The sequence below is a fragment of the Helobdella robusta genome (assembly GCF_000326865.2).
Source record: "Helobdella robusta unplaced genomic scaffold HELROscaffold_45, whole genome shotgun sequence".
Lineage (NCBI taxonomy): Eukaryota > Metazoa > Annelida > Clitellata > Rhynchobdellida > Glossiphoniidae > Helobdella > Helobdella robusta.
Window position 1 is genome coordinate 852,860 of NW_008705095.1, and position 22,862 is coordinate 875,721.

At 33.0% G+C, this 22,862-nt stretch overlaps 4 protein-coding genes across 4 annotated transcripts in view; 3 read left to right on the forward strand and 1 right to left on the reverse strand.

The window, feature by feature from the left end:
- Positions 1–2,131, reverse strand: part of HELRODRAFT_177977 (hypothetical protein) — a gene marked incomplete at both ends in the record, with an annotated part of 2,660 nt that extends 529 nt beyond the window's left edge. The window contains 4 exons of the mRNA XM_009026123.1: positions 115–424; positions 556–668; positions 761–934; positions 2,066–2,131. Of these exons, the coding sequence (XP_009024371.1) occupies positions 115–424; positions 556–668; positions 761–934; positions 2,066–2,131 (663 nt within the window). The remainder of the gene's footprint in view (positions 1–114; positions 425–555; positions 669–760; positions 935–2,065) is intronic.
- Positions 2,132–4,115: 1,984 nt separating this feature from the next.
- HELRODRAFT_146726 (hypothetical protein) lies at positions 4,116–4,463 on the forward strand (the record flags this gene model as incomplete). The annotated part of the gene is made up of 2 exons (XM_009026124.1): positions 4,116–4,295; positions 4,401–4,463. Coding segments are annotated over 2 exons (243 nt in total), but the record flags the coding sequence as incomplete, so codon positions are not given.
- A 7,400-nt stretch (positions 4,464–11,863) lies between these two features.
- Positions 11,864–14,245, forward strand: HELRODRAFT_177979 (hypothetical protein; the record flags this gene model as incomplete). The annotated part of the gene is made up of 4 exons (XM_009026125.1): positions 11,864–11,957; positions 12,344–12,466; positions 13,223–13,389; positions 14,195–14,245. 4 exons carry the CDS (start codon positions 11,864–11,866, stop codon positions 14,243–14,245), a joined length of 435 nt encoding a protein of 144 aa, XP_009024373.1.
- A 1,961-nt stretch (positions 14,246–16,206) lies between these two features.
- Positions 16,207–21,000, forward strand: HELRODRAFT_177980 (hypothetical protein; the record flags this gene model as incomplete). The annotated part of the gene is made up of 5 exons (XM_009026126.1): positions 16,207–16,213; positions 16,972–17,088; positions 19,254–19,338; positions 20,224–20,387; positions 20,765–21,000. 5 exons carry the CDS (start codon positions 16,207–16,209, stop codon positions 20,998–21,000), a joined length of 609 nt encoding a protein of 202 aa, XP_009024374.1.
- Between the last annotated feature and the right edge of the window lie 1,862 nt (positions 21,001–22,862).

A 22,862-nucleotide genomic window follows, 5' to 3' on the forward strand; every position in this document is an offset into this window, starting at 1 on the left:
TATCTGAATTTGAGATAACAAATAAATAAAAAATAAAAAATCCATAGCAAAATTTCATTCAAACAGGCAAAATGACAATTGATTAAAAATAGTTAACAAAGCATGCAACTATACCTTTCTCCATGTTGACTGTGTCAAATGGAAAAAACATCCCACAACTTCTACGTTTGCACCGAAGATATCATGTAAGGCACGTCTGGGGGCAATTTCGAAATCTAACATAACAGTGGTTGGAGCCAAAATTATGTTGTGTTCTTGCGCCTTATCTTTAATTGCCTTAAAAACTTCTTCATATGACGCCTGATTTCTTGATGTCATTAGGGCATAGGCGCATGTTACATAATGGTTAAGATAGGCAACTCTAATAAAGTACAGTTGGTGAAAAATATTTGGAGACAAGCTAAAATTACCATCCATAAACCATCTGCAAATATATAATAGTTAATATATATCAAAAATAAGCGAAGTGGTTTAATTACAGATGGAACTTCAATTTCGAAGTAACTAATTAATTTAATAAGCCGCATTCTTCCTAAATAAAAAAAATGTAACTACCTAGTACTTCTTCCCATTTGTTGTAATTGCACGAATGTCGAAAAAACAATTATCCGGTTGAATGGATTGGCTCCACTGTCGTAGATGATGACATTTTCGTTGCCTTCTCTCATCTGCCAAGCTTTTGGTATTTCGAATTCTGTATTGGATGGTTCAATTGGAATTGGTTTCTAATTGTTTTTGTCACGTGATCTTTATGGCCTACATTTGCTCTGTCTTCTTCATCTAACCCCGATAAAGCATCTGCATATATTTGGCTCTGTTTGGCCGTAGAAGATAGTATAGCAGTCTTTTTCATTTCATTCAAAACCTTCGCTTTTGCAATTTCTTCGGGTTCTGAAACATGGTTGTGTTCTTTCTGACACTTTATTTCAGTAATCTAATTATATAATTTAGTAAAGACAATATATATATATTGAAATGAATTTATATTTATATATCAGATTAACAAATAAAAAGATATATTGATTATTTACCTCAATGTTTGTTGAAATTGCTCCTAAACAGTTGAAAAATGTTTTTCTAGAGCATTGCCAACGAATCGTTGCTCCTCTACTCAATTTTTTTTGTATACATATACCCTTCCAAACACAACTTCTGACCTCCTTTATTATTTTCAATAATTTCCATAGTAACAGAATAAAATAACGATTAAAATTTTTACAACTTTGAAGTCCATGCCAATAAACTTTTTATATGATATTAATACACAAAGAAACCTTGAAATAAAATTCTATTTTTTTAAAATTTAAATTACACTATTGATTAAATGCATGCAAATTGCTTTCTCATCATCAATCATCATTGATTGTTCTAAATTTACATGCCATTTTGCGCTAGAAAGCTTGAGAACCATTTTACTTAATTATATGTTTATGGTCTTTTGCATAATGTTTAATTTTTTATCATCAACGATTTGTGTTTTTTGGTCCGTTGCTCCTCTACTCAATTTTTCTTGTATACATATACCCTTCCAAACACAACTTCTGACCTCCTTTATTATTTTCAATAATTTCCATAGTAACAGAATAAAATAACGATTAAAATTTTTACAACTTTAAAGTCCATGCCAATAAACTTTTTATATGATATTAATACACAAAGAAACCTTGAAATAAAATTCTATTTTTTTTAAATTTAAATTACACTATTGATTAAATGCATGCAAATTGCTTTCTCATCATCAATCATCATTGATTGTTCTAAATTTACATGCCATTTTGCGCTAGAAAGCTTGAGAACCAATTTACTTAATTATATGTTTATGGTCTTTGTCGATGTAATTGTCCTAGAACCGTTTTTGGCACATGCTGTAACACTTTAACAACCCTATAATCCATTCCAATAAACCTCTCAGATAATATTAATACACAAAGAACATAATAAAGTTATTATGATTTTTATTAATTTTTATTGAAACAAATTTTTTATGTAAAAATGTGATTTCCTTTTTGTATGTATGAATATTTTAAAAATCAAATAGTATCGTTGGATTTTTTTTCTGGAAGACTTTTTTTCCTGAAGACGTTTTTTCTGGAAGACTTTTTTTCTTGAAGACTTTTTTTCTTGAAGGCATTTTTTCTGGAAGACCTTTTTGAATGAAGATATTTTTACTGAAGATATTTTTTCTGAAGACATTTTTTCCTGGTTACCAAAAACAACTACTGTGTTTTTCTTTCTTTACTAAAATCTCGAAATTGTTTGTAGATCTGTACGGTTAACTGTTTGTTCTAGTTTTATTTTTGTTTTTATTTTTGTTTATTTGGTTTATTCAATTTAGTTGATTGATTGATCGGTTGATTGATCGGTTGGTTGATTGATTGATTGACTGACAGACTGGCTGGCTGGCTGGCTGGTTGGCTGACCGACCGACCGACCGACTGCCTGATTGTTTGATTGTTTGATTGATTTATCTTATAGTATTGTATACATGAGAAATAATCCGATTAAGCCAACCTACGGCTTCAGTAAGCCACTGTTTTTCACCTGACAAAAGCAATTTCTATATTTATACTAACAAAAATAATTGTGATATGAATATATTGATTTATTTAAAGCATTATATGTACAAAAAAGTGCTATCGTAAGAGTTCTATGAAACCCTGTAAGCCACTTACATGTAAGCCAACGTATGATTTCAGCAGCCAGTTTCTTATGAGCACCAGCAGAATGTAAAATATTCATTGAATATAATGAAGATAGTTGTTCAAATAACAATTTTGATTTATTTAGGCCGTTTATTTCATAAGCAAACCAATTTTTAACATGATCGAATAGTGTAAAAAAAAAGTGTGACTATAGTTCAATCCTACTAAGCCAACCTTCGGCTTCAGTAAGCCACCGGATTTCACCGGACCAAAAGCAATTTTTATATTCAAATTAACAAAAATAATTTAATAATACATAATTCTATTAATCATTATTAAAATTAAATAGAATTACTACAATATTTTAAGCATATTGAATCAAGTAAATATTTCATTTAGCTTGCACGTTAAAATCCATGCAGTTTCGTAAGCCAACAATCCAAGCACGACGATAGATCGAATTGATCGATTAGTCCTATTATTCTAGTCATATGATTTGGAGCAAGGGGAGACATTACTGAAAATAATTAAAAGTTGAAAAAATTGAGGTTCTTTGCATATCCCTGCTTCAACCCATAAGAGGGTTTTGTATGCTGGTAAATAGGCCTCCCCTTGATTATGGATATATATAAAATATATATATTTATCATATATATGTATCCATGTTTAACATAGATATCTTAACCGCAGCAAATTAAGCGCCTCATGGGAAATTAACATCTTAAAACATACAATCGAGTATTTGATCCTTCGGCAGCCATTTTCTGCGTGACCAGCCTTTGTTTTTGTGCCGATCTATTTGAGGAAATCCCTTTGAAAATTAGTTAAAAGTTAGCTGCACTAAAATGATAAAGCGAGGTCTTCCCACGAGTCGGCGTCGAGTCATTGCAGTCCGGAGAAATGTTAGTAGATAGTTTTAACTTTTAGGTTTAGGTGTTGCAATTTTTCGTTTTTCAACAATCTTAAAATAAAAAATTCTAGGCCCAGCTCATTCAGATTCATTTGCATTTCATTTATTTAGGTCTCAATTCAGTATACTAAATTCTAAAACTGATGTAAATGTAAATATTTAATACAGTATTAAAAAATTATATATTAAATATTATATTAATATTATTATTATTATGTGACTTTGTTATTACAATTATGTTTTCATTAACTGTTGCTATGTTGTTCATGAATTTTGAATTCCATATTTATTAACAAAACTAAAAAAAACAAACACCTAATTAGTAAATTAACTTTGTCGCTTGCCTTGATTATTAAATTCAAATGTTTATTCGATATTTTGATATTTGAAAATATTGAAAATGTTTGAATTTGCATGTTCTCTTCCCTAAAAAGTGATATTTCAGAATAGATGATGAATGTCATTAATCTGTTACATTACAGAGTACCAGCAGTTCAACAACAAGAAAACCATTGAGAGATAGCTCTCTTTCTAGCGCTGCTGCACCTCGGCGAATAAAAAACAAACTGTACGTATGTGGACTCCTTCCGACTATCCTCAGAGAGGAACTTATCAGAGAATTTGGTCCTTATGGAAAGTTGCAGGAGGTGTGGGTTGCCAAAAAGCCACCGGGTTTTGCATTTGTTGAATTTGTAAATGCCAGAGATGCAGAAAGGGTGGTGCATGAATTGGACGGAGCAAAAGTTTGAAACTTTTATTTTGTATTTATTACAATAATCATTTAATTTCTAAATATGGTTTATGTAATTAAAAGTTGTTGAATAATTTTTTTGATTCTCACGATTCAGATTCTTGGGTCAAAGGTTAGAATTGAATTTGCCAAAGCCAACAAAGGACCAGATGAATATCCAAAATTAAAGAAGTATCCCTCAATGTCTGGTCAGTCTATCATCCCATCGATAATGCCATCAGGTGAGATAGTCACAAAGCCACCTCTTCTTCCTGGCCCTCCTGTCCCGCTACCACTTCTTAGTGCTGCTCCAGTTTCTCTTGGGTCTAAATTAGGGATGGTAGGCCCATCAGTGGACATAAGGAAAAGAAGGAGATACGATTCCAATGATCAGACTGAATCTGTGGGCCACAGACCACTTATGTCACCGCCTGTAAGGAGGTTGACCAGGTCACCTGTGCAGAGAGGAAGGTCAGTTTATTTTTTTTCATATTTGCATGTATTTTGCTGATGTGATCATGTTTTTTTATGTATATATATGTATATACGATTCTGATGATATATATATATAAATTATTATTTCAAATATTAATTTTTTGTGATCATGCATTGAATTAGTTATTCAATTCAATTAAACAGAGGCTAATTAGAAAAGTCGCGATTGTCATAAATTCAAATTGATTTCAAAACTGAGCATCACTATCTGGTCTGTTGAAGTGTGTTTAGTTGCATAAAGCACTATCTATCGCTCCGTTGAGTGAACTCATTCAACATTCTACTACTGTCGACCAACAAATGAAAATGATCAGCACTCCCACAGTACATCAAACCACACGAACATGCAATCTCTTCACCCCAATCATCATCATTTCTTCTGCTTCAATTCATTCTACTCATTCACATGAATATTAAAATATTGTTTAATTAGCTTGAACTACATGCATACAAAACATACTAATTTTTTCATTAAATTAGATTGTAGAAATGATTAGGCTTAAAATTTCTTTTGTTCATCATTTTATCAAATTAATTGAATGCACTCAACACATTGTCTAAAAAGTAAGCAAACTGCTAAGTCTGATACTGGCTTCGTCGATTCTGCACCCTATATCAACGGCTTTCGTATTGTTCAACAGTTCTTCAACACACCGTGTAACAATGTACATGAATTTGTCAGCTATTCGTCGCAGATCAAAAGATTGTCAAGGTTTAATCTAATGAATAACAACAACATAACGGGGTATGGCACTCACATACATCAAAATCTTCTGCATGCAGTCTTGTTTGTTCATTCATTGTGTCTCTTTCACAGTTACACAATTGTTCAGCATAATTCTACTTCACTAATGATTTAACAAATTTATCTTCCTCATAGTTTAATGATTCATTAGCCAACTCCTGGAAAGCATCAGGTGCCTTTGTTACATTCAACAATCAGTTGTTTGTTCTTTGAACAAAAACAATCATCTGATCAGTACGTTTCAAATCATTCAATCAAAAGGCTGCAATAAACTAAAGAGAGAAATCAAATATATTAAAAAAAAAATAACTACACACATCAACATCATCATAATTTTAAAGTGCATTGTATTGGATTGAATCATGTTCCATCAGTACCTTCATTTGTGGCATTGAGCAAACAGCTCATCATCTCCTCTCATCATCTCGTACATTGGTTTGGAATGAAGTTTAAATTACTTGACCGTCTATCTACAAACTGTTGCCATCAACGTCATCAATTGTATTGTTTTATCAGCACAAAGCTACTACACTACACTAATGATAAATAATCAGTGCGAACACAATTCATTGAGAGGATCAACATCATAATTTAACACTGGAATGCTCCAATCCTCTCCCCATCATCAATTGGTCCTTTTAAGAACAACACACCACACAAATATACAGCAGCAGAGGCATTTAAATGCTTACAATTCTTAACAATCTTGTTTTCAATGTTCTTCACTGCATGCTCGCAAGTTTTCCATTTCGCAAATTTCCAAAATTAAAGTGGTTTGAATTCCAGGTTGAATGATACATTTCTCTATAGCTCAACTAAATTTTTATTTATTTTTTTTTTTTTGAAAAGATGAATAATTTAATTGATTCGAATATTAATCTTTCAATTGTTGCCAATTAGCAACGAACACGTTGCTCTTTTGTTATTTGTTAGTTCATTTGTTAACTCCAGTAATGGTTACAAAGTTAATACAAAAACTATGATGATGATGATGATGATGCCAATCAGGTTGTTGTCCCCGCCTCCCAAGAGAAGTAACATGGGCTCTCCTGATTTCCATAGGAAAGTTGACTCCTCCTTCCTCCTGCCTCCTCCATCCAGGTTCGTAATACACTGGCTGACTGAATCTTTGATTAGTATCCGTAAATTAGTATTAGTTGATTAGTATCTTTGTGTATGTATACTTTTATTTATAAAAATTAACACACACACCACACACACACATAAATATATATATATATATAGAAAATAATTTTTCTTAATATTTGTGGTTATAAAAATAAAATGTCGTTGACTACATTCACCAACAATATTTTGTTCATTAAATTTAAAAATTACATGCGCTTACATAAAGAATATTTAATCATCCATGTTGATTGTCTGCACGCAGATTGTTGTCTTCCTCTCCAAAAAGAAGTGTGGAATCTCCAGAGTTTCAGAGGAAAGTCAGCAAGACTCCTTCATTTGTTCCTCCTCATTCCAGGTAACTTTCATTCTTAAAGTTGTGGAAATAATATTTTTTGTCGTGGAAATGTTATATTTAATTAAATTCTGTACCATTTATTTTACAAAAATTTTGTTTATTCATTTGTCAGGTCATTATCAAAATCATCAGAAAGATCTGATCAAAGAGACTCTGTAAGCTTAAGGAGAAATTTTCAAAGAAATTCGTGGAGAAGAGATTCAGACGGACATTCACCACCTCTGAACATGGCCAGGACTCGATTGTTGGGCAGAACCCCGCCATCCCCTCCTGTCAGATCACCTGTCAGTAGTGAAAAAAATGAAAAATCAGCAAATCACCAGCACTTTGCCACTCAAAGGAATGATAGCTCAAAGGATTCTGCTAAATTTAAGAATAAAATGGTTTACAGGAGTCCCAGTAAATCTTATGAGTCTGACCAATCACCTGTGAGGAAGGAAATAAAACCATTGACTAAAATCGTCAAGAAGAAAGAAAGGTCCATGTCTGCAACGTCATCACGTTCTGGATCTGGCAAAATGAAACAGGGACATGTAAAAAGGTTAAGAAAACAATCAAGTTCATCTTCATCATCTGCTTCGGAATCTTCAAGATCACCAACACCTGTGCAAAAGAAGTCTTCAAAAAATAACCAAATGGTTAAGAAGTATGTCAAAACAAGCACAAAATTGAATAGTCAAAGGTTACCATCTAACCACTCAGACGATGACCATCACTCATCTGAAAAGAAATTTCCTCATGCATCAAGACCTAAGAAAGGTGGACCAAGATCACCATCAGAATCTTCCATGGAAAAGAATTCAGCCAACAAGTCTCAATCAAAAAGCTGTTCCAGAAGCTCAGAAAGCAAGTCGACATCAAGAGGCAGGCGGACACCACTGGCTTACCAGCGTAGGAGAGATAGTTTGTCGCTGGATAAGAATTCGGCTAGAAAGAAAACAATGAAGTCTCCATCGTCAAAAAGGTCACCACACTTGTCTGGTGAGAGAGAGAGAGGAGGCAGTCCTAACAACCATTCACCCAATCCATACCCCGGAACAAGGATGAGATCATTTGTATCTAAATATTCTCCAGCAGTTCACTACTCTAGACAGCATTATGTCGAAGAAGAAAGCCGATATCGAAGTTATAGAAGGGTGTCGCCGTTACCGCAGCGTCCTGTATATTACGAGGAGCCGGAGAGACATTTTTATGCAGAGCCACCGCCCTATCATCACCTATCGACCAGACATCACCCTTACATTAGGCCTAATGAAATACCAATGAGGATTTCCAGGCCACCAAAACTGCCAGGTGGTTATTACCCTGGTGAAATTATTCAAAAAGAATCTTATATTCGTCGTCAACGAGAGTTCGTATCGGATGCTCCAGGGCCAGATTATTATCGACCTGGACCTAGACAATATTTATTGCCTCCACCTGTTTATTCAAATTATCGGGGCAGTTCACACTTTTCAGGAATGGGCAGAGGAAGATATGAGGGACAATCACGCCCCTACCATAGAAATTACGAACCTTATCGTGGTCGCATTCGCAATCCACCGATATTCTTTGACAACAGTAACAAGGAAAAAAAGAGCACCAAGGAGGAATAAATCGTCACATCGTCATAGCCACACCATCTGGAAACTTTCATACATGTATCTAAGCTGTATTTGTTATTTTATTGAATAGGTAGATGCACAAGTTCAATTTGTAATCTGATGGATGCTTCCTACCTTTAAATGCTGTTTGAATGGTTTGAATGTTGTTTTTTACTTTTCAAAATGTGGCCACTACGATTCTATGCTACATGCGCGGTATCGTAATCATTTTACTTGCGAAATGTTCGCCCACGTTGCAAATTTATTTTGAGTATTTTATGTGGATTTGTAATATATTTCATTCAATTGATGGGGTGTCTGTTGAAGATTTTGAACATGCAAGTTGTTTATAACTTTTATTTCACTAATAATTCAAGCAAAACGCAAAATTTACATATGTAAAAACTAAAAGTGGATGCCATTTGACTAGAGCCAAATTCAGTCCCTTCGAGAAGGTAAATGTTCATAAAAACTCAGTTCATAATATCACAAAGGCCCAACGTTTAAAAAATTTAACTATACAATATAAACTATGAACAACTATTAAAGTTGAAATGTCAAAACAAGTTTTACAATTTCTTCTGGTCTATAGAGGATGATGGGAATATAAAATTGTTGATGGAGTCGAAGGAATCATTAAAAACTCTCTTCCACATCTGGATGTGTGGTGGCATGTAGAGGATGGTTGTGTAGGTAGCCATGATCAACAGCAGTATGAATACTGTGTCTGCAAATAAGTTTCATTAAAATAAAATATTCTAATTACATACACTCTCCTGGTAGTTAAAAAATTTAAGGTAAATTGAATGACAGAACCACCACATAGGGTAGTAATTGTTTGATTTTTCGAGTTTGAAAACCAAAATATTTAGAGTGATAACTAAATAAAAATTAGAATGAGGACAAATCAGGTAAAAAGGCATTTAGTAGGTCTCTGAAGGTCAGAGCTAAGACAAAGATTATTAGTGTGGTGTGTGATAAAATTATACAAATAACAGAATATTATTATAATAAGTTATAAATTTGTGTGTGTGTCTTGAAGTGTAAGGGAAAGCAAATTTATTTTTTTGTGTGCTGCTCTTGCTTATGCTGTTTTGTGTCAACTGATCAAATTTCCAGCTTAACTCTAGACTATAATTATTTGCCTCACACTCATTTTTAAATTTTAATATATTATGTATTTGATTAGATTAGGTTACATTTGATTTTGGATTACAATTACAAACACACTATTGACAAACTTGACGACATATCTTCTCTTCTCAGCCACCAGCATAGTTAAACAAAAACCAGATGGTGGAACAGATTTAATAATTTGAAAAAACCGCATCAACTAACTGAACAGCTTCCTTTCCCAGGAGTCCAGCATGTAAAGTGACGTAACCAAGGTGTATTGGTAGTAGTAGTGACTGAGGGTTTTGTACAACTTGTTTATCAAATTTAAATTACTCATCATCTACTGTCAAATTAATTGAGACCTAATGAAGATTCTTATTGCAGGACATGCGAATAACAAGTATTTTACATTTATTTAACGACGAAAGTGATGGGAAATACGGAAGGAAGAGAGATTCCTAAAAAACAATCGCAGTAGAATTCAATCGCATATGTACAGCTGTTCGTGTTATGATGTGAGTAAATTGCATGTTGACTGAATTCAATTCTGTAGCGTTGCATATTTTGCTCTAGGTTAGTAAGGCAGCAGAAAAATACGAACCGGTCAGTTCTATTTTTATTTCTCTGATCCTATAATCATCTTGCATTTTTGCAGTATATTATACCCATAGAGTTTAGACAGTTTTCGAATCGGCTCTACCATCGCGTATTAGCAGCGCGAGACGTGGCACCTACTGAGCTAACTCGATGACTGCTATTAGTTATAGATAGCAATGTTGATTATTTGGTTTTCCTTAGGTTTTTGACAATGTCTGGCGACACTCTATGAACATATATATAGAATATATATATATTGGATAAAGACTGTCAGAAATGCAATTATTGATATATTGATATATTATAGAATGTGTTTCTATATATATATATATATATATATATATATATATATATATATGTATATATATATATATATATATATATATTCGTTAGAAAGTATCCCATCTTTCAAATCAATGTAAATTCATTTATTTGATGTTAATATTAGACAAGACATCTTTGCAGTTTTGAGTTGGAGCGATTTACTAAAGTTTTCCATTTCTATTTCGTGCTCTTCTTCCGTAAGAAGCAAACATAACTATCAAGTCGTCGCCCAATCTACATCCCAGGAATAGACTTTCATCACAAGACACCTCAAACATATTAACATTCATTGAAACTTTATCATTCACAGAACTAGTTTTTATTTATCGATCACCTCACAAACTCACTAAGTCATCATCTAGTCTATTAATTTGCGTTTTTATGTCATTACTTTATTTTATATTTTATTGTCTTTTTTTTATTTATTTTTTTATTATAATTTATTTTATTTTATTTTATTTTTCATGTTTAAACATTTTTCTTTCTCCGTTTTTGTATTTATTTATTTACTAATTCATTTAATTTTGTACTACTGCCTTGCATGCTGTGTCTGCATGTTATAAAGAAAAATAAATAAAAATAAGATCTGCACCCTCTCTCTACACGCTTCCAAAATGGCAAAAAACACTCCATTTAGGTTTCCATTTTTCTAAATATTTACGATTCAATCACGCAGAGTTTGTCGGCTGATACTAGCCCCATCAAAACTTCTATAACAACACTTTTGGATTCATACGTTCTTTTTGCGCATTTTTAATTAAATTTAGCTGTAATATTGCAGCGAACTGTAGAAGGTTGATAAAGCGATTCCAGTTAACAATTTTATGGGTATAATTACTTTAGATGAAATAAGATAAAACTTTTGAACCTTTTTTTCATAATATAATATCACACGGAGCACAGTCGAACTCTCTGCCTAGCCAACCTGATGTAATCCAATCAAAGAATATTACTTCTAACGGTCTCAGAGTCAGTTCGATTCTAAATGTTTAAAGAACGAAATAAAAAAAAAAAAGCTTTATGTATATGGTTTTTGATCTTTGCTATACAAATGAATAACTTTCTAAGCGTTCAATTGTTTATGTTTATCGGGATTCGTTTTTTTATCGCTCTTTGTTCTCGTTTTTATCCTATGAAATAATTAAATATATTATTTTTTATCCTTTGAAATAATTAATATATTATTTTTTATTCATTGAAATAATTAAACTTAATAATTTATATTATTTGAAATAATTATGCCGAAAGTGAAACGAAGTCGTAAACCGCCACCAGAAGGATGGGAATTAATTGAGCCAACGCTGGAGGAGTTGGACCAGAAAATGAGAGAGGGTAAGTGAAGTTGGAGGTTGTGGTGCACTTTATTTTGGACTGGCATCAAACATTTTAGTTAAATTTTTTAAAATTTTTATTTGCTTGCCACTGACCAACACCAAGATGTTAATTAGAAAATTAAATTAATCTTTTATTTTGATAATTAAATTATTAAATAATTTAATAAAGTTTGTTTTTACTTTAATTTAAATTTAAAAGAAGATCTACAAATTATGATATATATCATTATCTATATCAGGCCCTTTTATTTTATGTCAATTTGTGTTTCAGTTCTAAACTAAAATTTTAATTTATAATTTCATAAATTATTAATTTTAATTTATTTTATCACTTATTTATGATTTTTTTAAATATTTTTAAAACTTACGTTTCTTTCCTCTAAGCCGAGACTGACCCCCACGAAGGAATGAGGAAAGCCGAAGCACTGTGGCCCATTTTTAGAATTCACGGACAAAAGTCCAGATATATTTTTGATCTTTTTTATAAAAGAAAGGCTATATCGAGAGGTTTGTTTTATTGTTTGTCAGTTCCACAATCAAATCATTTCACTCATATTTTGTTTCATATTTCAATTTTCAAAGATTCATATAATTGAGTATGTCTACGTATTTCAATTACCATTCTGTTTTGTCTGTTAGTTTGCTTGTCGCGGTTGTATTAAAATTCATTTATTTTATTTTGTTCCAGTTTTGGTTCTGGCTTGCTCAAAAATGTTTTTTGTTTTTTTTTTAGTAGCCGTTGTTTTCAATTGGGTAGTGATACTGTTGCTATTTTATTCACGTCATCATCATCATTATGTCTGCCATTATTTTCATTGTGAATCTCATTAGAAACATCATTACAACAGAAACAACATCATGTTAATGTTAATTATATTATATTATTACAAAAAATATAATTAATTAAATGTTCATTAAACTGAAAATTATGTTATGAATCATGAGATAAGGTTCACAAATAGCACCTCAGTTATGTGCAATTGCAACGGTAGTTTTATATAATGAAAAATATTTCATGTGATAAAATTAATTTGAGTGTTTTGCATGATCGTTAAAGTTTTTCATGTATTCCGTGTCAAGTTTCAATGGTTTCTGCCATTTCATTCTTGCCATTATTGTCCCACAATAAATCCATTCAAATATAACTTCTCCAGATATCTTCAACTCAAGCACGTCAGATGACTAAAATTTTTGTGTTAAATATTTTTACTGATTTTATATCTAAATAGTTTTTGTAACTTTTACTGTTGTTCCATCGAGCAGAACTATACGAATACTGTTTGAAAGAGAAGATTGCCGATGCCAACCTCATTGCGAAGTGGAAGAAGACAGGCTACGAGAACCTCTGCTGCCTACGTTGCATACAAACACAAGACACCAACTTCCACACCAACTGCATCTGCAGGGTTCCAAAATCTAAACTGGAAGAGGTGTGTTGGCTAGTTGATAACTTCATTGATTATGAAATTATTGTCTCGCAAGTTTTAAAGGATATATGGCATCCAGCACAGCATGTATTTAACTTTCCTGGCTGTGGACTTGTGGTACATATACCCTGTGTAGTTTTTATGATGGTGTTTACTTTTCATTTTGGAGTATTTTTCAACTCACCTGTTTTTCTAAATATGTTCTAATAGTCTGGGCGGATCTTGCTGCATGGCATACCTTCTAGAGATGCATTTTCAAATGAATGCATCAACATACTGACAACATTGTTTCAACTGCTGCTAATTTTTTTAAATTTCTATTCTTTAAATTTTTTTCCCTGTGGACAATTGAATTTCATATTGTTTCGTCCATCCTTCCAATGTTTTTTCTCAGAGAAGCTTAGCTTTCAAATTTCAATGCCTCTCCTCTGTTGTAATTTCTTTTTCATAACTCATTTAAAAAAGGCATCTCAGCATTGTGCAACGTATATTTTCTGAACGTGTGTGTGGTTAGTGTATTCTGAACGTGTGTGTGGTTAGTGTATTCTGAACGTGTGTGTGGTTAGTGTATTCCTTCCCAGTCTCTATTGTTTGTCAACGAGATTTCATCCGTCTCTCTTTCTCTCACTCCAGATACATCTTTCCCATTGCATGCCATAAAACAAACTTCTGGGCCTCTGTGCCTTTGGAATTAAAATTTATCAGTTTTTTAAGTTTATTTCAATGTTGTAGCCTCTCTAAAATGATGTAAACATTAACCTAATTAACTAAACTTTAAATAAATTAATAAATTTGTTTTCAATTGCAGGGTAAAATTGTAGAATGCGTGAACTGTGGATGCAGAGGTTGTTCTGGCTGAACTTGCTCAAACGTACTGATGCTTTTCTTTTTTTCTTTTTTACAACTAATGAAAAAATAAATCATTTACATTCAACAAAATGTGTTCAGTTTGTTTTTTACATTAAAAACATTGGAATGTTTAAATAAATCTTCTTTTATTGGCGCGTAATACGTGCGTTATCGATATCATTAGGGACGATGTTGAAGCGTTTGAAGTGCCATCAGAGGCCGACCTTGAGACGTCAATGCAAACATGCTCGTATGTGTCGGCCGAGGTTTTGAACATAATTTTCAGCAGAAATAAAATTCATCTTTTTATCGTTTTAAATTCAACCACCAGCTAAAAATGTTAAATTTTTGAACCGTTCAAAACTAGAGTTTTATTTAACTATAATCGAAATGATTTAACAGCTAAGCCTGCACGTTTTTGACAAAATATATAGCAAACAGAGGTATAAATTCATTTATTGTCGAATTTAACGTGCATTCGCCTTCATATTCTCGTTATCATCTCGATATTCGAAACGAAACTGCACGCCTAACGAACGTCAGAGATAAGTCTTCAAGGCCCCGTTGTACAAATAAACATATGTACGCGTAACATTATACAATTTATATATGCAGTATAACACCATGCAAACATTCAGGTACATATAAACACGAACTTAACACTGTATTGTCTGTAATGTGTAATATACTTTGTATAGCATACACAAGACGTGCAATAGCTCATGCCGTAGAGCATTATACATTGTACAACGGATTAGACATGTATACATTGCAGTTGTACATGTATAGCAAGACATGTATTCAAGGATGCCAATGTTTACTTACATTTATTTATACACACATACACACACAGGCTGCAGACTCAGAGCCACAGTTTTCAATTACATACAGTCTATCTTCATATTTAAGTACATATGAACTATCTCATGTACATTATGTAATGTATTTTATATATAATATACATATATACCTTTGTAAAAATATATGAATTTGTATGTGTATGTTAAGAATTGTATGTCTGGTATCATATACCCAATGTTAAATGTATTATCATTGTGCCATGTTGCACTGTGCTTGCTATTGAGTGTTTTAATTGTCCTTGGATGAAGAAGCGTTCGTGAGGTTTTCTTACGTACGTATGTTTGTTTCAGCCAGCGTTTTATTATTATATTTTAAAAATTATTTTATTATAATTATATGGTACGCGTTATTCGAACAAATTTTATTTTTTTCATATTTTCAATTGTCAAAAACTGATAAAGGTAGAGATTATTAAATTAATTTAATTTAATTATTTATCAATTATTATTATCTTATCCTTTTATATTTATTTTTTGTCTGGATTGTATTAGTTAGTTCAATATTTTTAAAAATTTCAATTAATTTTTTAATAGATTTATTTAAATTATCATTGAGTTATAATAATTATGATTTAATTGTTTTTTAATTAATAAAATTTTTATATTATATTGAAATAAATGTGTGAGTAAATTAATTGAATTAATTGAACAAAAGATTTCAAGTTGGAGGGCATGTTTTAATAATTAATTTTAATTAGATATATTTTAATTTTATTATGATTATATTATATAATTATATTTTAATGAGGATGATTGTTGCACAAAATACAACTACTAATCAATCATGCTTTTTATTTTCAAATGATTCAATACAATTTAATAAAATTTGAATGAATAAATATTAATAAAGCATTTTGTTGATATATTTGTAACAAAAAATAAAATCCAATAACATAACATTAACAATAATCTTTGAAAAATTAAAAAGTTGATGATTAGTAAACCTTAAAAGACAAAGATATTGAAAGTTGCACAACGAAATCAAACATCACTTCATTCATTTTCAAACCTGGATTTCATGGAATCGAATGTTACTTAATAGTATTTCAACCATTTGCCATCTTTTATGTCAGCAAGAATTATTAACTTTGAAACCTTTTGGTTTTCCAACATGTCAGGTGTGGTATATGTCTAATTTCCCAGTTTACCTTCATTTTGCATGTTTTATTGTTATTGTTACTCGCATTACAGTTTTTGTTTCATTTTTATTTAATAGATAATTCTGGATAAAATTATCATAATTAACTGTATACTATGATGTTGAAAATTGCACAAAAAAAAATTTAAGTGTTAAGAACAGTTTGCAATTGAAATTTGTAAAGGAAGTACTTTAAAGTTGTTATATTATTCATGTGTTACTTATTTAACAAAAAAAATGTGTCTATTTATGTTAGATTCTGCAGTAGATAGTTCAGAGGTCTAAGGCCATTTTTTACTCAAGATTTGTGTTTGTGCATCATGTTATTGAGTCAGGAATAAAAAAATTGTTTGCATGAATGTATATAAGTTATTGAAGTTAAATTAAATATTATCAATCCTGATGGTTCTAATGGAAGAGATTATTTAGTGGCATATTTCTGGCTTAGGCTGGCTATTAACTAATCAATGTGATACTTTTAGTTGATATTGATATGGAAGTATCGATGTGATCTTTTAGTTAATTTGGAGTCCTAAACTGAAAATATGTAAAAGTTTGAGAAATAATTTTGAGACCACTGACAAACACTAACAGCCTAATACAGTCATAATCAAACTGGACCTTACATACAGTATTAAAACAAATTTTAAAAGTTATACAGTTGTAATTATAAATAATTTTGTTACAAACTCTAGCATGAAATAACATTAAAAAAATTATAAAAAAAATCTGAAACAGAAGCGAGCGGCTTGCACGATGATGCAGCAACGGCACCAGCCACAACAGTTGAGGAGTATGATGCCTTCCTTTCCGAGTTGATGTCCACCAGGCCCGATCTCATCCCGACAACTCCCAGTTCGTACGCCTTACGTGTCGTCATCATTTTCGTTTTTCATCGAATCAATCTTTGTTTTTTATGTGGCGATATTTTACCCTTTGATACACATGAACACATTGATAGACATGCACCCCTTGGTATAAACTTACATTATACAAGGTTCTTGGGGGCATACACCCTGGTATAAACCTACATTGTACAAGGTCCTTGAAGGCATACTTGCAAATTAACGCCTTTTGCACTTTTGCCTATGACACTCGTGGACTTCTTTGCGTTCGAAACTAAGTAATCCAATTATCACTATAATCACATTGCACGGTTCTTATTATCATTATTATCACCAATAACGATCGTTATTATTGATCTCGTCATTAGCATCCTAGGTAATATTATTGTCATCTTAATTATCATCAGCCATCATCGTCCTCATTTCATTATTATCACCCCTATTTAATGTACCACGCAATTATACAGCTGACTAAAGTGTTTTCTGTTAATATTTTTTTATTAAATTTTTATAAAATAAAAGTTATTATTTTTTAGTTATTTATGTCGTTTGATTGGTCTGCATTAAAAAATGGTGCAACAAAATCGTATTGACAGAAAGTTAAACGAATGTTGTATTGATTGTGTTGGTGCACTGCACATAGGACACACTGCACATAGGACAATGCATATACATACATACACACATGCTCATCCCATTATCTCCAGGCATATGTTCTACTTAATTAATTGGAGCCATTTTTGTATGTCTCTTGCGTTGTTTACGTTGTCCGTGTTTATTTTATCTATGTTTAATATTTTTCGATTTTCATTATATCTATGTTTAGGTTTTTATGATATCTATGTTTTCACGCTGGTTAAGTTTATTATGTCTATGTTGCTTGAGCTGTTTATGTTTATTATGTCTATGTTGTTTACGTTGTTTGTCTTTGATATATCTATGTTGTTTGTGTTTATAGTTTGTCGTATCGTAGTCTACTCTAATTGTCCTGCGTCTTCAATTTGTCTGTGTTGTTTACGGTTTAAAAAAAAACATTATTTACAATTATACTTTTTATGTTTTTATTTCTTTGTTTGTTTCATAGCGCTGACTTTAAACTTTGCTGTTTGTATTGCCATTAATCATTATGTTTATATTGTTGAAGTTTTGTTTTGTATACGTGTATGTGTGTTGGTGCATTATGTAATCGTCTGTACAGTTGCGTATTAGGCATCTTTATTCGGCACACAACTGAGTCGCAGTCAACAAAGCTTCGAGTACCTTTGTTGGTTTAAGTGCCAAATTATGTTTCAATGTTCTGATTGGTGTAGTTAATCATAATGATTAATAATAATAATATTATTATTATTTTTAATAATAATATTATAATAAATAATAATAATATTATTATGATCATTAATATTATTTCAATGTAGAGTAATTCATTCTCATATGATTTGCAAAAATTTCAACAATTTTTTAGCTCCAGACTCTTCACCGCATCATTTATTGCTTCTTGACAGTGTCACTCAGCAACAACCACAACATCAACAACATCCACAACAACAGCAACAACATCATAATGAACAGCAACAAATCTCAATAGAGCAACAACATCAACTGTCTCAACAACAACAACAACCACAGCAGCAATTCCTCTATCATCAACAACATCCGCAACAACAACAACAACATTCACGGCACCATCAACAACACCATCTCATGATGAATGATTTGATGCATGCGGCGTTCTCTGAATTGAGGATGATTGTTGAATGGGCTAGAAAGGTTCCCAGTGAGTGAGAGGGGTTGGTTGATTGATTGGCTGACTGGTTGGTTGATTAATTGATTGGCTGACTGGTTGGTTGACTGGTTGACTGATATATTGGTTGATTGGTCGGTTGATTGGCCGATTGGTTGGTTGATTAATTGATTGGCTGACTGGTTGGTTGATTAGTTGATTGACTGGTTGGTTGGTTGGTTGGTTGGTTGGTTGATGTCTAAATAAAGTGTTTGATATTCAAAATTCAGATGAATTGATTGAGTTATAAATTGATTGGCTGATGAATAAAAGATTGGGTTATAATTATTATCATGACCACCACATCGTCATCATCACTATCGTCATCGTTATCCTTACATCACCATCATTACCATCGTCACCACCATCATCATCACCACCATCACCACCACCAGGGTTCGCCAGTTTGCAGATGGGTGACCGAGTTTCGATGTTGAAGAGGTCGTTCGTTGATTTGTACCTCCTAAGGCTAATCTTCCGGTTGGTTGGCTGGGTGGCTGTGATTGGATGACTGCTTATTATGAAATTCGGTTGATGATTTGTGATTGGTTGTTTTGAGATTATTGCTTGTCGCAATTGGCTGTTGTTGATGGGTCGAATTTGTATGACTGAATGTGATTTGGTGAGGCAGTGTTTTTTTTTATTAATAGACTTTATGGAAGCTATAAATAGACTTTATGGAAGCTGCTATAAATAGACTTTGAGTCCAGTTCAGTGTCACTGCCTGTTTGCTGCGACATATAATTTATTTATTTCCACTGATGAGGTTGGTGAAATCTGAAAGTGTTGAAAGTCACGTTTAAAGGTTAAAAAGGTTAAAGGTTAACCTTTCAAGGTCACGTTAAGGTTAGGTTAAAGGTCACGTTTAAAGAGTGAGCACACTGTGACAGCTCTCACAGCATGGGATTGAATTGAATTGAAGTTTTTGACCGTCAGATTTGAAGACCTGTTACGAACCCAGACAGCATTTCGCACATTTGGTGTTGTTTGCATTGGATGTGAAGAATGTTTGTTTACGTGACGATGACGCCTGGGGAATAAATATGACGCTAGCAAAATTTTACGCTCCACCAGCGCTTCATTCGATCTTGTTCCCATGCTGCAACTTGTTATCATCATTTTTCGTCATCACCATCACATCTTTCATCATCGTCATCTTCATCATCGTCATCTTCATCATCGTCATCATTGTGTTAACCGTCATCACATCTTCATCATCGTCATCATCATCACATCTTCATCATCATCATCTTCATCATCATCACATCTTCATCATCTTCATCATCATCATCTTCATCATCATCACATCTTCATCATCGTGTTAACCATCTTAATTACGTGCAACGTGACGTCAAACCGCAACAGGTCCATGGCGTCGGAGAACAGATTGATGTTCAGCGATTCAATACTCCTGACGTCAGACGAATGTCTGTCGCTGGGCTGGAACGATGACGTCATTAGATCTTCCCTCTCATTGGTGGACCAGTTTAAGAAGTTGAACATAGACAAGAATGAGTTTGCTGTTCTTTGTGCTATTGTCCTTTTCTACCCTGGTCGGTTGGATGGTTGATTGGTTGGTTGGATAATTGATTGGTTGGTTGGATGGTTGATTGGTTGGTTGGATGGTTGATTGGATGGTTGATTGGTTGGATGGTTGGTTAGATGGATGGTTGGATGGTTGATTGGTTGGATGATTGGTGGATTGGATGGTTGGTTAGATGGATGGTTGGATGGTTGATTGGTTGGTTGGATGGTTGATTGGTTGGTTTGATGGTTGATTGGTTGGTTGGATGGTTGATTGGTTGGTTGGATGGTTGATTGGTTGGTTGGATGGTTGGTTGGATGGTTGGAAGGCTAACAACAACAACAATACAAATATCAACAACAACGACAACCTCGCGAACAGATGTACCGAACTTAATAAACCGCCAGCAAGTTCTGGTTGCGCAGAACAACTTGATCGCCTGTCTTCAGCACTACAACAACTGCCGCTTCCGTGGGGATAGGAACCGTCCCGGAAGGATCATCATGAGATTGGTCAGCATCCGGTCGACCAGTTCCGGAATTCTGAAGCAGTTTGTGAAGTGCACTCTGGAGGGGCATGTTCAGATGGATGACTTGGTTATTGAGATGATGAGTTGAGTGAGTGCATGTTCGGATGGAGTGCTTGTTTAGATGGTGGCTGGTTGGTTGGTCGGGTGGCTTGGTTGCGGTGTTGATGAGTTGGGTGGAGTTTAATTTGTATCTGCTGCTCTGCTCTGCTGTATGGTTTTGTGAGTGATGTTGTATATTTGGGGTTTTGTAGCAGTCCTGCAGGCTTTGTGGTGGTTATCTGGCTTCAGTCAGTGTGAGGATGGTGACGTTGTTAATGGAGATGGTGTGGTGCGTTTGTGTGTGTGTGTGTGTTGTTGTGGCTGTTGTTGACGAAGTTGTTGTTAATATTTATTTATTTATCTTTGGTGGAGTTTTGTGGTAATCTGAGCACTTGAATGAAACTTAAGAATCTTCTTTCGGATTGTTTTCGTCGTCTTGGTACGAGTGTGATTGTCTTGTTCTCTTTTAGCTTTCATATTGATGTTTGAAGACCCGCAACTTTGTTTTGTGGAGTGAAAACTGTGAAATTTTGTTGCGTTCCTCTTTATTTGTGCTGTTTCTATTTCTACTTGATTTTATACAAGTGATCTGCACGTTTATGTGTCTCCGTCTAATGTACACCACATGTACACACACAGAGACATATAAGCGCAACGTAGATGGGTTTGTTTGTTTGATTGTTTGTTTGTATGTATGTTTGTTTGTTTGTTTGATTGTTTATATGTTTGTTGGTTTGTATGTATGTATGAATGTTTGTTTGTTTGTTTGTATGTTTGTTTGTTTGTTAAAAAAATTAGCGTCTCATTATTATTACTCATTTTCACCATCATCTACATCTTTATCCACCTACATCATCATCCCAACCATCTTCGTCACCATCATCATCTACATCACCAACATCTTCATCATCAATAAACACACACACACACACTTCATCTCCAGACATTCAGCTACCAACCCAACCCAACTCACCACTTCCTATGCCTTGCTACTTTGCTAACTGCACACGCGTCTGTCGTGTCTGTCTGTCTGTCTGCTGTCTAAAATATCTTTGACAATATGTGTGTATGTATGTGTGTGTGTGATTTTGTGTGTATGTATGTTTATATGTATGTGTGTGTTTATATGTATGTATGTATGTATGTACATGTATATGTGTGTATGTATGGGTGTGTGTATGTATTTATGATTTGTGTGTGGGTATGTATGGTGTGTGTATGTATGATTGTTTGTGTATGTATGTTTATATGTATGTGTGTGTGTGTGTGTATGTTTATATGTATGTGTGTGTATGTATATTTGTATATGTGTGTGCAATAAATATTTTTTGCTTATTATTTTTATACGTATATTAATTTTGAGAAGGGGTAAAAATATTTGTCTTTTGAATTTGATTTTAGAATGTGTGTATATTAGGACGTTGTATCATTGGTATTTGTTTGCTTGTAGGATGTATTTATGTATGTATGCATGTATGTATGCATGCATGCATGCATGCATGTATGTATGTATTGTATATGTATATATATGTACGTATGTGTGTGTGCATGTATGTATGTGTATGTATTTATGCATTCTATTTGAACATAAGTGTGGGAATATTATGTGTGTTGTAGCGTCTATGTTAATGTATGTTTTTGAATGTATTGGGAACGTATTTGAATGCGTGTATGTGTGTTTTTGGAGCGTGACTGACTGTATGTCTGTTTGTGGTGTTGGTAGGTATTTTGGGTATTTTTTTGTATTTCCTGTTCTCCCAGCGGCTTTTCAGACGATTTTCTTTATTCATTATATCCCGTTGTTCGTATTTTCAATTGTTGCGCAGCACTTTCGTTTCTCTTTATTTCGTGACGTCATTTTGACTATTATACGTCACTGCAGTTAATTATTTCGTGTTGTTGTTGTTGTTG